The sequence below is a fragment of the Grus americana genome, chromosome 10 (assembly GCF_028858705.1).
Source record: "Grus americana isolate bGruAme1 chromosome 10, bGruAme1.mat, whole genome shotgun sequence".
NCBI classification, from domain to species: domain Eukaryota; kingdom Metazoa; phylum Chordata; class Aves; order Gruiformes; family Gruidae; genus Grus; species Grus americana.
Window position 1 is genome coordinate 2,452,359 of NC_072861.1, and position 18,392 is coordinate 2,470,750.

Below are 18,392 nucleotides of genomic sequence, written 5' to 3' on the forward strand. Positions count from 1 at the left end.
TATGCACTTCCTGCCTGCCTGTGCTATGAAGCAAAATTAACCTAGTAGGGAATTCTTCAGGGCTGCAGCCATCTCTCCCTATACATCTGTACAGCACCTTGCACAATGTCATCCTAGACTTCAACACGGCATTATGCTCTGCTGTAAGTGAAGCAGTCACAAATTACGACACCACAAAGATGAAGCCTGAAATTTGTAAAGCATGCACCAGTGCTCTCCCTCTGAGTCTGCGATGCTGGGAGGAGGAAACGGTTCAGCTCTATCATGAATTAGTGTTCTGACGGCTCGGTGCAATCTAGCCACAACTTGCATGGCTGCTTTCCCTTCACATTCCCAGGAGCACACTCTGCATCAGATCATGCTCTGCATCAGGCTCTGCTCCAAAGCAGAAGAGAAGGTATGGGGAAGAAGTTGAAATTGCCTTGACCAGCTTTCCATGTCCTGAAAATATGCTCCTGATATGTGAGGAAAGCTGCAGGGAGCTTTCTCTCTGCTTTGGAGAGCACAGAGACAGGAAAAAAAATAACTAATTTTCAAGCTCCTTGTTGTGGCTTCATTCACATTAGGCCTGACAACTCACCCTGCGTACTGGAATTCCCCTGGGAACAGCACAGGGTCCAAGGGTAGAGGGGCTCTTGCTTTTCACCAGACCTTTATGTCTTTAAACAGACCCTATTTGTCTGCAGATTGCTCTTCTTTCCTCTTCCCCTTAACCCAGTGTCAGAGAATTTAGAAAGCAAGAGCCATTTATTCAAGAGGTAAGCATGTAAAAGAAGAAGATGCTTGGGTAAACAAATGCAACAGGTTCTGGCAAAAGTCTCTAGACCTTTCCTCTGAGCTGCTTCTGGACATTTTGGGGCTCTGAGGGGGCAAGACCCCGCTGTCTGGCTAACCGCTCCCCTCACAGGCAGCTCTGTTAACTACACACTTCTGCAGGAGGTCCACCTGTACTTACTCTCCTCCCAGCCCACACATCATCTCCACAGATTATATATATTATGATTCTGAAGCAGATAGAACAGTCTCAAATGACTAAGTAACAATATGCTGAAGACCCTCTCGGGAACCTGCTAAAAGCGAAGCATTAGACTCAAGACCCAATTCTTTAGCATTCACACGGAGATGAAGTAGGAGAATGGGCATTCAAAGAAAGCACTTTTGTGTAATACCAGCATAAGTGGAGAAAAGATTTAGGATGCAAGTGCATCACAGCCTCTGCTCACCTCCTCCCACTGATGAATATAGCGGATGAGCCGGGAGAGCCGCAGAAGCCGCAGGAGGCTGAGGATCTTAGTGAAGCGCACGATGCGCAGTGCCCGGGCTGTCTTGTACACCTCAGAATCAATGCGGGTTTCAACAATCAGGAAGATGTAGTCCACGGGGATGGAGGAGATAAAATCCACCACAAACCAGCTCTTCAGGTACTTCATCTTGATCCTCTGTGGGTCTAGGATGATCTCTGTGTTGTCCTCCACCACAATGCCTGTTCGGAAGTTGAGGACAAGGTCGATGAGGAAGAACGTGTCCGAAACCACATTGAAGACAATCCATGGGGTTGTATTTTCATCCTTGAAGAAAGTGATGCCCACAGGGATGATGATCAGGTTCCCTACCATCAGGAGCAGCATGGTCAAATCCCAGTAAAACCTGGACAGCAAGACAGAGACATGTGAGATCAGCTATAGAGTGGGAGATCAGGGAGTCCAGGTCAACAGAACTAATGTGCTTTATACATCTCTACTGTCATTCATTCCCTATGCTCTGCTTGTCTGCCTGATGTACTCAGAGTGCACAAGCTGCTAATTAAGTACTCAATATCACAGGAACACTCATCTTCTGGCTTAGAAGGTTCAGAAAGGAACTGAGTACGTGGCTGGACATGCCCACTTGAAAACTTCGACTGGGACTTCAGAGCCACCCAAGAAGTGACTGAGATACTTGCGTTTACTACAGCGACTGTTAGGTAAAGAGAGAGAGAGAACAAGCATTTGGAAGGCCTCAGAGTTCGCGTGCCAATAAAGCCATTTGAGGTTAAAATCATCAGGCTTGCTCCTACTGCCTGATCCTTCTTTAAAGTAGCTAGCATTGGGATCGGGATGGAACTGGAGAGACCGTGCCGTGATCTACAGTGTTCAGTTTAGATTTCTTGCTGAGCCAAGCTTACACTGAGCCTGGACTTTAGGAGTTCAGTCCACACTCTATAGACTCCTGTGCTGTACAAAAATGATCGATATAGATCGGAGTCACATGTCTGGAAATATCTATTTCATTTCTAAAGTAAGCAGCGACAACATTTAACTACTGTTCCATGAAGCACAGTCTCCAAGAAGCTTATCTTCACTTTAGTGGCAAGTCAATATTATTCAGTGGGCCTTACAGTAACATTCTTTTTTGGTTCTGAAGGCACACACAGTCTGAATATAGTTCCTAATTTATTTGTTTGGGATTTTTTAAGATTTTCCCCAGGTATTAGCGTAAAAGAGACACAATCACGCAGTGTTGCCACAACTCACCCAGAGCAAGGACTAAAAACTTTTCTGGGTCTCATTCTTTGTTGAGGAGTCTCACAAAGGAGCCTCACTGCCCGACACAGTGGTGCTCCAGTCTCCTCCAAACGTGTCACACGTAGAGATGCCAGCGTATTGTGGTTTCACACTGCCAAGTTTTCATCAGCTCTACACTGCATACTACAGGGCGGCTACTACAATATTGTGAGGTATCATAAATAACTTGTATTAAGATGCACTTGTTGCAGGAAATGAGCAAAGTACACAGAGCAAAGTGACTGTCATGTCTGGTTGCTTAACCAAGGAAGATGCAACATTCAGAAAGCTGCAGTGGTGCTTCCAGTCAGTCACACAAATTAGCACGGCATTTATATTATTATTAATCTCTTGAGTACCAAATAAGCTTAACTTCCTAGACCATAAAAAAAGCGACAGCAAGTTAACACAAGGGAGAGAATTGAGCCTTCCTTTAAACCAATCATCTCAATAGCAGTGAAGTCAACAGAGTGACTCTGGATTTACAATGATGTAACGAAGGAAACTTGGGTTTGCTGAAGAAGGACACACACATGCTGCTTCTTTGTCTGACAGCTTACAGTCAAAATCACTGACGTGTTTTAGGAAAAATAGATTTGCCTTAAAGATCCTCAAAATTTAGCTTGGGTAAGGGCTGTTCAGCTTAAGCCTGGGCCTCGGACCAGACTGAGCTGCTGCAGAACAGTATCACTATAGTGAGGCAACCACACCGAATTGTTAAACTCTCAGCAGGAAAACAAAAAGGGCAGAACATGCCTTAAAAGCCTTCTCTGTATAGATTCTCTCTCCTCGTTAAGAACGTAACACTTGAAAGCACCTAAAAGCATATTTAAGATTCCACCTGTCACGCATGTACAGACAGTCACAAAGGTGCAGCACACCAGCAATTCTCAGAAACATTCAGCAGAGGCTGATGGGCACTGACTTCAGTATGAGCAAAGTTATCCACTAACGAGGTTTCCAAAAATGTAATTAACTATCTCTTTCTCGCTCTCAAGGTGCCATGCCCCTGCAGGCAAGGTAGCACGCAATCCTTCGCTTAGTATAAAAGTACAGTTGGTGCTGGTAGACACTCGGCAATGACATTTGTCCATATGCTTCTAAGAGCAAGGCCATGTCACACAGTAATATGCGTTAATACTGTATAAACCCATGTTGTGGTCTTCCTTATTAAGGGCCTGAGATGATGCTGCAGCTTTCCTAGTCAATTAATCTAGATAATCGCACGATGGCAGGAAGTCTGGAAGCAGTGTGTATATTATTATCGAAAATAAATAACCTCCCAGCCATCTTTAATTTGCCTTAGGGGATACAGAAGGAGATATGCACAAAGAAAATTACTTTTCCCAAGTTTCAAATTAACGGCATGAGACAGACATGGCCAGACATGCAGCGATGTGAAGGTAAGTGGCTTTCTTCAGAGATCTTCGGACTTTTCTGCCTCTTACTTCTATGGTGGCTGGTGATTTCAGTACTTAGCGGGAACTGGGGACAATGACAACAGCGGCTAGGGTGGCTCACAGTTTAAGACATTTTCCACACACACAACCCCAGTAAAATGCTTTCTGCCTGACTGTAGCACTTTCTGCTACCCCAGTCTCTTACAGCCAAGTGTGATCATACCACCGTCAGCTGTCCTGCATCCTGATTTACAGCATTTCTTGCTATTCCAGTTCTAAGATCTTCAAATTCACTTCACACATGCTTTTCAGTCCCGGTCTGCTATTACTGCTGAATCTTCTACAGAGAATCATGGTTTACAGTGTGGACAAGCACAGAAGAAGTGCTAAAATTCATTGCCATGTGTTTCTTAAACCACGGTTCTCCTCAAGGGTGTACTAGTGACTCAAGATTATTGTCACAGGCTCCCCCTAGTTCTGACCTTTAAAGCCATCACTTACAAAATGCAGAAGGTAAACTTTTGTATCCAATGCACCCCTGCTAATAAAAGGGTATCCAAGGTGTCAGGTAGGAGATAACCTTTGGACTCTACCATGGAGGCAGTAAAAGCTGAAAACCACCAAGAATTTGGTCTGCACGCCAGTTCCAGTGCAGGAAATTCACCTGCCTTTACAATGCAAACTGCCTAGAAGTTAAAATTTAGCTATTAAGATTCCACAGCTCCTGCACATTTTCACTTTACCCACATATGAAGTATGATCTGCTCAGGATGCCATCACTGGATTTAGACTGAATAGACTCGCAGGGACCGCAACACCTCAGAGGTCTAATATCATCCATGTGTCATTTTGTATTTACACTGAGGAACATCTTTTCACTCCGTATAAATTATTGGCCAGAATGACTAACGGTGCATGTGATGTATGTAAGGGCAAGCACCAGCTATTAATAAACCCATGTTTTCTGTATTTCTGTTGTTCCTTTCACCCAGGGATTCCACAGAGCTGACAGTGATGAAATTGGCTCCGCTGCACCCATGAGAGGCAGATAGAGTTATTATCCCTGTCTTGCAGATAGAGAAACCGCATGGCAAAATTAAGAGAATGGGATTTGTCCACGGAAGTCTAAGGCTAAATAAGGGTTAGGACCCGAATTTGATTCTTCAGTCTAACCAGATCTGAAGCTATTCATACGGCTTGAAAAAGAGTTTAACTGAGATGCATCTCATGGACATCTTCCTCTGATATCCTGTCTTCTTCTCACTTCTGTTCCTGTTTTCAAAAGCCTACATAAAAATTAATAAATACGAATGTATTGTTTTATTATAGTTGACTCAGTGCGACTGAACAGCTCACAGCACAGGGAACAGCCAGCACTATATAAACCAGATGTCTTGTTCAAACATACTTGGTTTTTATACTACATCCTACTCTATGCACGCTTCTTAGGACTGAAAATCACATTTTAACATGCACTGCTACCTCCGATCTTTTAATTCCTAATATATTATTTAGTTGTAACAGAATGCGTCTGAGCATTAGCGTGGCAAATACACTTCAAGAATATACGCTCTTTAAGCATAGTTGGTGTCGCTCAGTTGATTTGGCGGTATGTAGACTTCCTAGGCATTAGCTTGTGGTTTTTGACCAGAAAGTTGGATTATCTTTCTGTTCTGTCTACTGCATAATGTAACAGCAGGCTAGGAATATTGCTTTCGGATGTCATTTTTTTAATTAAATAAACTTTGATTTTTCAAAACTATTCCATGATGCAGTATAACCAATTATAGTGCATGAGCTCAGGAAGGATTGTGACCAGTTGGAGAGAAAACAGTGAATTGCAGAGGTTAGCCCGGTCAGCATCACTGTGTCAAGTCTGGCATTCAAAGCCTGCCCCTGAGTGGGGCACATTCGTGGCCTTAACTTCTGTTCTTGCTCTGTAGTGTTTGCACTGTCAAGAAAAAATAGACTTGAGCCACCTCACCTCTAAATTAACAAAGCTTTTTGGATGTTTTCAGCTTCTGCTGAAAGGCAGCCAACTCTGGCTTGAACTGAGGCGCTGCCTGAAAGTGCACAGAAAGGAAGCATGGAAATAAAAATGCATCTAACTGAAAAGGCCAGGGAGCCAGGATAATCTCACCAGCAATGGAATTTAGCTCAGACACTGTGGCCAACCTTCCTAACCTTACAAGAACAGATCTTTAATGACCATATCTTGCTAAAACCAAAACCAAAGACAAATCCACTTGCTCTACCAAGCCCAGGCAGGAGCCGTGGCTCGGTGCTGACTCAAGAAACAGAGTGCCACCTACTGAGTCACAAATGACATCTCCATCCTCTGCTTTGCATGGGGAGGAATTGCTACATTACTCCTTTAAAGAGCTGATGAAAATCTGCCCTTTTCTCCAGAGTGGCAGCTCCCTTCCCCCTCTCTGGATTGCATGTTGAATTAGACATTGCTCTGCTCACCAGCAACTATCCTGACAGGAAAGAGGTCGCGCTTTAATTCCCAGGACTGCTAGTCGGGCTAGAAATAGAAATCATCTTTTGTAAAGAGCATTAGAGGATGTCAGGGTGGCTGGAGCAGCAACGGTGGGAGGAAAGTTTACTCCAGAAAGCAGCCGTTCACGTAGGTAACTGAACACAGAGGAAAGAGAAAGAGAAAGAAGCAGGAAGAGATCCTTCCCTGTCTTTGGAAACATTAGTCCTCCCAGATATGAGTAGGCATATTTCCGCTTGAGAGTTACAAACTTTGCATTATTCACAGAGAAAATAGGAGGAACATGGTGATTCACTGCTTCTAAACACACTAAAGGACACTTAACCAGCTACAGAGTCCAACAATTCACTTGCTAGAAGATTTCATTTATTTATAGTGAGTTATTCAAATACCTGTGCACTTGAAAACCTCTTTGAAATTAATACCCACCAAAAAAAAAAAAAAAAAAGAGTCAAATGACTTATAAAAATATTCTGCGTGCTATATAATGGGAAATGATTAGGCGGACCTAGCTAAAGAATAAGACAAACAGTTTTAATTCCTTCTGACCAATCTATGCAAATAATATGTATCCTGTGCCATCCTGAATAAAACCCCAGAGAGTGCTGATAATTAGCCATGCATTATGACAGCATGAGGAAAAGAACTCTGCGGTGTCCCAGTCTCCTCTCAGGGCTGCCCGCTTCGGGGGTGCTGGCTGCTTCTCATTCAGCCGTGGCTGTCCCTGTCCGTTACAGAACGTGGGCCTCACCAAAGTCAACTTCACTGCCAGTTGTTTGTCGCTGTGCAAATACACAGAAAATAAACAAGCGGAGATACACCCAGGGCTGATATGGCAGTTAAGGGCTACGCTCAGATTACATGGGTCTAAGGAAGATGTTCCAACTATCTCCTCATGGTGACAGTAAGGAGGCAGGACTGGGAGCCCCGTACAGTTGGTAGTTAGAACTATTCATCTTTCTTTTGAATTTAGATGCCGTAGTCATCATGATGCCTCAGCTGGGTATCAGAGAGTAAGTGGTATCAGTGAGTTACTAAGATGGGATTCTGCATGTGATTAACTTTCCTAATAGTCCTGAAAGGACTATTAGCTAGTGATGAATTATAAGTGCTTATATAAGCAGGTGTATGACTAGGGATATCTCACATAGAGTCCACTACAAACGAGGTGTAAGCCTTGGAGCACTTTGCATCTAGATTTCTTAAAACTGCTGTGCTGTCTTTGACAAAACTTTCATTGCATTCAACTGTCAGTTTTACTTGAGGCAAGATATTTTCTGAGGTCTGTATTTAGCCTTTCACTTAGATTATCTCCAGTCTACATAATTGCTCACCTAATCCCCTCTGAACAGTGCAGAATTCCATACTGTGTTTCGAGTTTGACACATATGCTCATATTATTATTATCTTAAAATATAATTACAGGGATTTTGGTGAGTGGAAAATTAAGAAAGTTATTGCTTATGTAATAGTTTAAAACAGCATTTGTGGTCCAAGTAAGGTAGCATGTTAGCTTTTTATTGCTTCTCTATCATCAATTTGTAAATCTAACACTACATTATTAAACAATAATCAACATCCTGCATTTTCCAAAGTAATGTTCATACATTAATTAAATCCCAACAGATAAAATTAAGAAGGTATTATCATCCTATATTACAAATAGAATACAAGATACTAAGGATTTAAGTAACTTATTCAGAGGCAGAACTACTATGCAGAAAATATGGTTGCCTAGTTTCAGAAGAGGTTTCCAGTCATGTTATATACTGTAATTTGATCAGTAGCAGCAAAGGGAAAATTTCCTTTCTCTTCCATTGTAAAAATACAAATATACACATTACTTAGCGATATTTTTATTCCAGCTATAATACTTGACAATTTGCAAACAAACAACACGTTTGAGGCACTGATGCATTTACCCAATTATAACATAGTACATTGTGAATTATGCCCTTTCTTTAACTTAGAAAACACAACGCATTATATCAATATGAGTTAGCTTAAATTATTAGTTCTTTGATACTACCTACAATACACCCACTCGACTGTCAGGCTTCTTAAAGAGATGAAGATTTGTGTGACGGAGATTTTTACAGGAGAATTCAAAAGAACTGAGAACTAGTAAAGCAGACCTTATGTTGAGAGTAATCTACCAGGGAATGTGTTTGTCTGAGCTATGAAACAGTTCAATGCTCTCAATAAACACAGAGTTTGGTAGCTGTTGGTACAGCCCCTGCCGCCAGCACATGGTGGCCTTCAGCACGATCAGAGTGGACCACAGACAGCGTCATGGCTGTGTCGCAGCCCTGTGGCACCCAGCCCGTGGTGCCCGGCAGCCCCCTTTGGACAGGCCTGGGCTCTGGTCAACAAGTGCAAAAGGCAACGTGAGCTCATTACCAGGGCAGTTGCCTTTTTCGTCAAGTATTAACTAAGGAGAAATGGCAAAGCCTTCGCCTCATGTGGGCTCTGGCCTCTGCAGGGAGCAACAACATTTCATATGCCGGGACTTCCAGGGAAATCTCCCCTTTGGAGCTCTTCTGGATAGCTGGGACACTCAGCAACCAAGAGCCACCAAGAAACAGGTTGTCCTTCACAAAAACTAGATTTATCAGGATGGAGACATTTCTATGCCTTCCATCTAGTCAGTTTAAAACAGGCTTTGTGAATCAGCCGAGGCAGACAGTCCTGATGTTTTGTGACTTTGCTGGAACAACTTCATTCTGTTTCCTGGGTTTTTTTGTCTCAGAAACCCCGAGCACTTTGTATTACTTTTATGCTGAAGTGCACCAGTCATGAACCAAAACCACGTTAAGAAAAGCATTGTTCAAGCATGTAAAAAAAAATAAAAATGGAACCTTATACCAAAGAGCTGCTGACACCCCTTCTCATAAGTGTATTTAACTTTCACTCAGATAGGGAAGCTGATGATAGAATTTAAGTGACTTGGCTCGGACAACAGCACTCTAAGCACTAGATAGTGCTATCTTCCACTCAAGTTCCCCCAAATGCCGTAAGGTGTACGGGAACTACGCAGCAAGTGGTATCACTAAGCTCAGTTTCATGCAGACTGAGCAAAGCTTGCGGGGTGTCATTTCATTACAGCCTGAGGCACGTCAGGACAGAAGAGTTCATGGAGGCTACAGCGCTGCTGCCTGCACAGCTTCACGTGTCCTGGGATAAGGAGAGTTCTGGACATCTAAGCTGTAAAATCAGCATCTACCACCTAACCCTACAGCGTGCTTAACAGAAATTGTATAAGCATTTTCAAGAGTTTTATGTCAAATCTGCATTTGATAAATGCAAATGTATTGATACACTTACACCTAGTCCTTGGTCGCAGACATTCTGTATCACACAGAAACAACACGCTCCTGCACTTCATTTCCAGTAACGCCAAAAACATTAACATGTCACAGAAATAAGAAAAGTCAGAGTGGATTCTGCACAAAGTAGTCAATTGACCGCTCTCCTCAACTCCCGCCGCCTTCCTGCCTGCAGATATCATCCTAACAAATTAAACTGTATCTTAAATCTATACTTAGAACCCAATCTTCCCAGAAAGGTAAAAATAAACAAGATTTCATTTCCCCCTTTGGGGAATGCGCACACAGAAGCAGAGATAGCTGCAAGAGACTTCGTTTGTTCCGACTCTAAATTTGGAATATGGAGGCCAATAGGGCACACGTCCTGACTAAAAACAGCATTAGTAATATTTTCTCACTAGCCTGGATGCAGCTATTACTAGCTCAGGAAGAATTCCCCTGTAACAAGCTGCAAAAGCAGTGAAACTTTTGTGGGTACTACCTGTAGGAAACCTTATTCCCTCTCTTTTTGAAGGCCCAAAGGAAGAACATTTACACACTGAACCTAGACAATTTATTGTTGTCCTCCTAGCACCACTGAGGTGATCAAAGATATAAATTGTTCTGCAGTGGCTGGAGACACCATTGGGAAGATAATATGCTACAGATTCAGGGGGACATTTATAAGCACAAGTTTCCTCTAGAAGGAGACCAGGTCAGTGCAACCACTGGCAAACCAAGCTGTAACCTGTCTGGATGGACTCCTCTCCCTGCTGGTGGTACATTAGACCATTTCAGGCTCCCTGCTGAGGGAAGGGATAGACAGATTGCACACCTGCTGCTGGTGGTCTGGGGTTACCTCCTACACAGCCACATCACTACACAAGATGTGTTCCACTCCATGGCTGTCTCATCAAACTTCATCAGAAAGAACCTGCAACACCACATCCTCCCAGAGTTAAAGAATTGAGTACAATTTTCTATTTGTAGCATTTAACCAAAACTGCGCTCATGGCAGAAAGCCCAGGCCAGAGAGCTTAACCCTCTCTTCATATCCCACCCTACTGCGCTCATAAATACGTCTTGATTTACCCCTCCTCTGCCCCCCCACGCTGAATCCCAAAGGTTTTCAAGGTGTTAGATGTGTATTGATTTCATAGAGCTCCTAGAATACATTATGTATGAGACTGACATGCTAAGGGCCTGGCAATTCTGCATTGTTTGATCTTCTGAAATCTCTCGCTTGTATGAATATGGAAAAGTTCCTCTTTGTTTGCTGTCCATTGATCCAGACATTGACCCTTCTCTGTGTGCATTTATCTCTGATGATTTAATAATGAAAAAGACCAATAAACTGAGGAAAGGAAGGAAGCCCCTTTAGGGGGACCTATTGCCATGGAAACGTGCCATATGTTGTTGTTGTAGAGAACGGATAGATCAATAAGGGCTGCAGCTTCCAAGTCATCATGAGTATGTTGTGGAATGCGAAGGACTAAAGCCTGAAGACATGCATAAGCTGTGACATTATGAAGTTCAGGCCCTGGCCCATATCCAACATCCAGCATGAGTCAAATTCAAATGCTTGGGCAGCCTGTTAGAAAGGTGGATCTGCGCTAGGGAGTTCTGAATTGTCTCAAAAAGCAGCAATATTGGGCAAAGGGTTTGATTTGTACCCAAGTATAAGAAGAAAAGGGACTGTATCTTATTTCAGAGTGCACAGGCTCCAATTTCTCGGAAACACACAGGTAGAGATTTCAGAGCCTACTTCTCTGAATCTGATCTTTCACCCTTACTTGCCAGGGTATTAGCAGCAACTGACACTTAGAGGATTCAGTGCTGCCAGTACAGACTTTACATCTGTATAGATGATATAGATATATGTATTTATGTATGGTAGTTCAGAGTAAATGCTACTGCAAGAGTGGTAGAGAACATACGACACCAACTGATGTAACAGCTATGAACAGGGTGAAACAGAAGGTCTCTTATTACAACATCCAGGCTCTCATAGAGGCTCCTAGAGACCCAGGTTTGGGGTACCCACCATAACCGTTGAACCATGCACCACTAGGACAACCATCTCCACAGCAGGTCACCAGTGGGCTTAAGCAGCCTTAGAAACAACTATGTATGTCATTTATCTGAGTAGCTGGCCATTGACATGCAATTACTTTATGGTGAAAGACCAAAAACCAGAGGAAGACCTTCCTGTGCCTGAGGATGGATCAAACCTGAGCCTGACCCAGCTGTCATTCAGCTCCATGAAGCAATTTCCTCAGTAAAATACATCTCTGCTTGCACGATAAGGCACACAGGCTCTCTCATATTCTCTCGTCAACTTTTAAAGTTACCAGGATTTATGTCTGAGACAAGCAATAGCATCTGCCAGACTTCAGCACCCACGCACGCTTATTCCTACCATTCTGCTTGAGCCCTGGATATGCCAGATGGGGCAGGGGAAAATGCTTAATGGGAGGATGGGGATCCAAAAAGCTGCCAGAACGAGGTAATAGAAAGTAGTTTGGGGTTTTCCAGTGGTGTGCTGGAATGATCATGTTCAAAGATACGTTACTCTAAAGGCTCAAAACTTCCTAAACTACATGCTCACTGAGGAGAAAGAAAGTCGGACTGACAGAACATGTTCCAGGCATGTATCTTTCATCTCTGACACGGACGCTTCACCACAGACCTACTGGTTGCGCAGTACAGGGGTAAGAAGACCTGGAAGAGAGAGTTCACTCCCAACTTACACTCCCAAGTCAAATGCTTTCTTTAACAGGTATTGCTTCTGCGTTAAAAACACTCTGGCCAACAGGGATGGCAACGCTAGTGCAAATCTTCTGCCTACTCTGTGAACAGAAGTATGGCTTCAAATAATAGAGGCTAAGGAAATGCTAAAGGAGCAATGTGTAAGGACCACGGACTGGGATGGATGGAATCTATATTTTGTACTGTTTCCAAACTTCAGCTCCTACCAATCAGTATTACTTTACGAGAATCAACAGAACACTGATTTACATCATAACTTTCAGCCCTGCTGGGAAATGTTAATGCTGGCATCACTGTTTCAGACAAGCTTCAGCACGAAGTGCCAGCCATAAGCCTCCTTCTGTGGGGAAGAGAAGATGGGGGTGGAAGGGAGTAAGACATCTAAAATGATAACAAGGCAGTGACTATGTGTGTTTTGGTTTCAAAAGCAGAAAATATTTTTCCTCCTCAACTCTCCTGCTGCTAACATCAGACTCTTGTTTGCAATGAGTTATTCAGGCTGGATTGGAGCACAATGAATCCTCAAAAAGACTAATGCTGCTGGGATCTTGGGGCTATTCAGGTATCCGAGACCCCAGACAAGAGATGAATCACCTTCTAAAAATGCAGCAGTTGAGGGAAAAAAAAGTCCAATTGCCTCTGATTATTTTAGGTCTCAGAAGAAACAGACTGTGCTAAGGCTATGCTTATCTAAGGTATCCACGTGAATGCACTATCCCCTCCAAACATCGGATGCTGAATTAATTACTGCATGTACTAAAACAGTATATAGCTCACAGGAGATTTTCTCCTTTTGACCTCAGAGCACTTCATGGCAGGTGGCTGAGTCTCAGCATCTGCCAGCTGAGGAAACTGAGGCACGGAGAGGCAGTCATCTCCTAAGTGCCTCACTCACATGCAGATCCGCAGGAGAAAGGAGAAGAGGTCAGGAATCCTGACATCCACTCCAGTGTCTTAAGGGCACTCAGCTCAGCTCACAACTTAGCACTTCAGCTCTACAGAAAGGCAGTTCCTTATGCAAGGAGCCGTTGTGCTCCAAAGCCCTTTCCAGTTTCTGAGAAACTATTATTTGGTGTCCCCACAAACGTTTCCGCATTCAGCTGACTGAAATGAGGAAACCCAGCAGAAGCATAAGTGCAGCAGGAGCCTTGGGGGAAAATGAGGTGGACTTGGTGAATGCCCTGAGATAGGAGAATGGAAAACTCAGAAACTGGACATTTAAAATAAATTCTCCCCTAGAAATGATACAGTCAGACACACTCTTCACCCAAAGAGGATGCTTTGAATCACCAATTATACAGAATATCAAAAATTCAATGGCCACATTTGGGGCATGTAAGACCTCTCCCCTCACATCAGATTGCTAGGAGCCATTTTGGCTTTTCATCCTCCTGTAACGCTCCTGTAAAGGAAGCATATGCTAGGGGATCTGGGCATTTTCACTTAATCGGGCTTTTGCCAGGACGCAGGATGTTGATAGATCTCTCCTGCTCTTTCCAAGACACACTGCAAATTTCTGACTTTTGATCTTTTGTAGAAAGGGCACATCTTTGGTGTGTGTGTGTGTGGGGGGGGATTCTCAGAGGATTCTCCTTTATCAAAGCTGTAATCCATGTTGCAGGGTCTCAGTCCCGCACAGTCCTCTCCAGCAGTTTGTTCCAGTCAAGAAATCTTCTGGAGCAAGTTGTAACTACAGTCCCTTCCTTCCTCACCATTCAGAATCCCCATTAAAATCAATGGGAGTTTCCATAATACCTCTCCTTAAAAAATACACAAAACAGGAAAACACTACTTGCAAAACACAGCAGCTTGCTGTAACTCTACTATAACGTCCAGTGCTGCTCCTCCAATACATACAGTACTTTTCTGCCAGAGACATCCAGACAAATAGCGATGGGCACCCTTAAAAAATGCTTAGATAAATCTTTTCCAGTATGGGCTGGGCTTCATCTGCTCTATTTAAGTCAATGGAACACAGCCATTGAGCCCTGGGGGAGAAAGTGCCAGCCCTAAATCATTTCTTTGATTAATTGTTCTTGGGAAGGAAGAATTCATTAAGCATTCTGCTCAGCAATTAGAAATAAATATATTTTTAGAATGAACAACCTGCCAGAAACAAGTTGTTTCAGAAATATATTCAGATTGATGCAGCCCATTTTCCATCAATACATAACAAGGAGGCTCCAGCCTGCCAGCTTCCATCCTACCTAGAGGGACACTGCAGAAAAAGGTAGGACAGTCCTGTCACTGAGGAACTACTTGTGCTGTCTACACAACGCAAGTTCATATTCTGTGAGCAACTCGCTAGAAAATAATGTAGTTTCTCTGTATATCAGTTTTCCAGACATAAAATACGAATATATATTCTTGCTATTTCACAGAAATATTACAAAGCTATTTCTACAAACAGCTGGGACAGTGCAGTCATGAAAACCCAATAAATAATGAAGGAAAAAAACCCAAAACAACCCACACTTGCACTTCAGCATCAGGGCTCAGACATGCTACAAAGTGAGTGTGAAATAACAATCTCTGTAAAGATTTTTGGACATATGACCAATATAATTACCACAGACTTCAGGTATAACTGAAAAATGCAAGTAGTTTTGTTGACACAGTAAACAATTACCAAAAGGATAGCAGGACAGGTATCTATTCCAAGGCAGAGAGATTCAAGCGTTTTCCTGCCTATTTAAGGTGCAGCTTCCACTGACAAATGAGGTGTAAGTGTATAGTTTAAATCTACCTGTTTTAAATTTTAAATCCCCTTACTTCAAGGCAGGAATTCATCACAGAGCCGTTTCTATTTTCTTTTCCTCTTTTTTTGAGGACAGGGTCGATTCATGCCTGAAGCCCAGAGAAGTGCACGCAAGTGCCACAGCCCTCCTCCCCAGTCTAGAAAGATGTACTTCTGGTCCCGAGTCTGGAAGAAGAAACCCTAGGAGAACCTAAAAATGCTCTGGATACTGAAAGTTACAGCCACAAAAGACTATTCCAGACTTCTAAATTTTGTGTCTGAAAAGACAAGACATGTCTTATCCTTTGCCTGTGGTGCCTAGAGGCAAGTTTGTTTCCTGCCCTGTTGTGGGTACCTAGGATGGCAGCAATGTCTCAGTGAATTCCAGCTTTTCCAAGAAGCAACACAACAGCATACTCTCAAATGCTCTCTTCTCTAAAACATGAAATATACTTGTAGTTTTTTACTTTTACACATACAGGCCCCAATTTCAAGATCACTGTAGCAGGCACTGACTTGACCTTTGATTTCAGCAGGAGCAGAGATGTGCTAGCCTATTATGTAAATTAGCCAGGAATTTGTGCACTTCAATAATGCTTGTTTACACGACTTCTGTGTTTTTCTTCTTTATAGTTAATCTAGTCCTTCTGTTTAAGCAAGCTTAGTAGTAAAGCAAAAGCTAGGGTTTTCCTCTGTGTTCCTTCCAATTCATCCCACCAGAAAGATATGTGATATGACTCAGCCCAACTGGCTGGCACTCAATACATCAGAGGAAGGCTGAGAAAGAGAAGTATAAAGATGGTTCAGTGATGAGGGCACCTGGAAGAAAGCTCTGCAAGTCACTCGAGCCAACGTCCTCAGCACTCCCTGGTTTCAGTGGGGAACAGCAGAAGGTCTTTCACTGGAGTCCAGGAAAAGCAGATAGCAGAATAGCTCTGCTGTCACGTATATCCAAAAACATTTTAGCTCATTAGACATTCAGATCATAAATTAGGGATCTCCTTTATGAAAGACATCATTGAATCAGAAGTAGCTATTTTGTGGGAGAAGAACAGAAAATTCAGTGCTCTAAAATACTTCCACTGTAGCAACAGAGAGCTAGCCTCACTAAATCCTGCTTTGAAGATCCATTCCGCAAACATCAAAATGTGAATGTAATCTGGTATCTCTCACTGTAGTGCAATATTAGCAGGTCTCAGACAGTGCTAGACACAGTGCCCATATATGCCTCGTAGGTGTGTATACAAGAGAGACAGGCCAGAAGTAGCTCCAAGGAATAAAACTGATTCCCAGTGTCTAGCTGCAATGGATTCTCACCAAGGAATTTGGCTCCATACGTCTATCAATAAAAACTAATTTCAAAGAAATGCAGCCTTCTGCATCCACGAGAACCCCAATGTGGGGACAAATAATTTTACCCAGCACTGTAGCAAGGGTTACTCTGGGGTGAAATGCAGCAGTTAACCGGTACACAGCAGAACACCATACAACTGCTCCTTCAGGGCAAGGTATGAATAAAGCTGAAGCACACCATTTAAACTGTACTAAAATTACTCGCAGTGTTTTCTGGCTGCCTATAAAGGCTAGTAGTCTGCTCTGTCAACAGCCATGGATTTCAAATGATCAGGGCAGTTTATATTACCACAAAACTACTTTATTTGGAATATCTTCCCTTCCACTTTCTGAGCTAACCAGGACCATATATATTTTTCCTTTGAAAAACAGTTGTCAAAGAGCTTGTGAAGAAATCTTTCCCCTCCTCTTCTGACCAGCTGTAGGAAAGCTATGCTCCACTGTGAACCATTACAACTAGAGGTATAGCCAACCATATGTCTTTTTCTCTAACTGGACTGCAGATCTTAGTATCTAGGTTTGGGGCAGGCACAAGTTTCCACTCACCTGCCCTTACTTGAAAGAGGTGCGCTTTCCCTGGAAAAAACCTCAGCCACAAGGATGTGTACAGAAAGCAAGGCCTAAAGCTTATTCGGGGGCCAAGCGGAGGAAATGTGAATGACTAACGTCAAGGCATCTTGTTCAGCTCTTTCACAGCTTGTCTCTGTACATCTTATCTAAGACTGGAAAGAAATGCTGATGGCCTGCCATTACTGAGAAAATGTGTGTGTGATGATTACACTAGAGGAAGTGTTTAAGAACAGCTCAGCCTTGTGAAAATAATACCCTATAACAGCTGCCAAGTCCCAGAGGGGTTACAGCTCCCGACTCCCCAAGTCATGCGTGACTTCAATACATCAGTGTGTCCAATAGCTATGCTCATGGATAGGCACCGTCTTTCATCTCTGCAGACAAGCCAATACCTCTGTCATTTCCTATTCACCATGGGGTGCTCTGCCCTGCAAAGAGGGTTGTGCTAACTGGGGGACTCAGCTTTTGAGAAATTTCACTGCTTTTCTTTTCCCTGCTTTTAAATTTCGGCTATGGAAACAGAGGACTGGAGAGACATCCAAGGTGTCTTAGGGGGGATGAAGAGCAAAAAAGAGGTGGTAGTGGTCTGGATGTGGGAGTCACCATCCTGTGGTACCAGGGAGAGTGATCTTTGTACAGATGTTTGACGTGCTCCGCTCTGTTTTACGCTTCTCACATCCACATCAGTCATGAGGTATTGTATTATTAGATGCACCCCCGATGTTATGTATTAATTTCCAAAGCAGACTCATTCACACACACATCCACCCACATGCAGTAATGCTTAGACAGACACAAAGCCATCCAGCAGCCAATGATTTGGGGTGGGAACAGCTTGCATTAGCTCATGATGAAGCTTAGCCTTAATTCTACTGAGCTAGAGAGGCTGGGAGCTGTGCATTGCTCTCCTGACTGACTGCGGATCTCAGAGCAGGGCAGATGATGTCAAGGCAAATCTTTTTTTGTCTGCAGTGCAGATTTTGCTGTGTGAATTTACTTACAGATGAGGCTTCCAGATCCCCTGTTCTAAAGCAGGAGCCCTAGGCCATACCCACATCTGCCACCGTTAGCCTAAACTCTTGTTTGTACTGCAAAAGGAGGACACAACCAGCAGAGCTGCCCTTGTTTGGAAGTCTATGCTTTGACCCAACTTTCAATCAATGTATGTAGACAACAAGAAGCCAGAGGAATTCACCCCATTTGGGTGATGGATCA

General features: G+C 43.2%; 1 protein-coding gene across 2 annotated transcripts in view; it reads right to left on the reverse strand.

The window, feature by feature from the left end:
* The window catches only part of HCN4 (hyperpolarization activated cyclic nucleotide gated potassium channel 4), a 104,279-nt gene that overhangs the window by 73,951 nt on the left and 11,936 nt on the right, over positions 1-18,392 (reverse strand). For both annotated transcript variants that reach the window (XM_054836834.1, XM_054836835.1), the window contains exon 2: positions 1,224-1,647. In XM_054836834.1, coding sequence (XP_054692809.1) covers positions 1,224-1,647 — 424 coding nt within the window. The remainder of the gene's footprint in view (positions 1-1,223; positions 1,648-18,392) is intronic.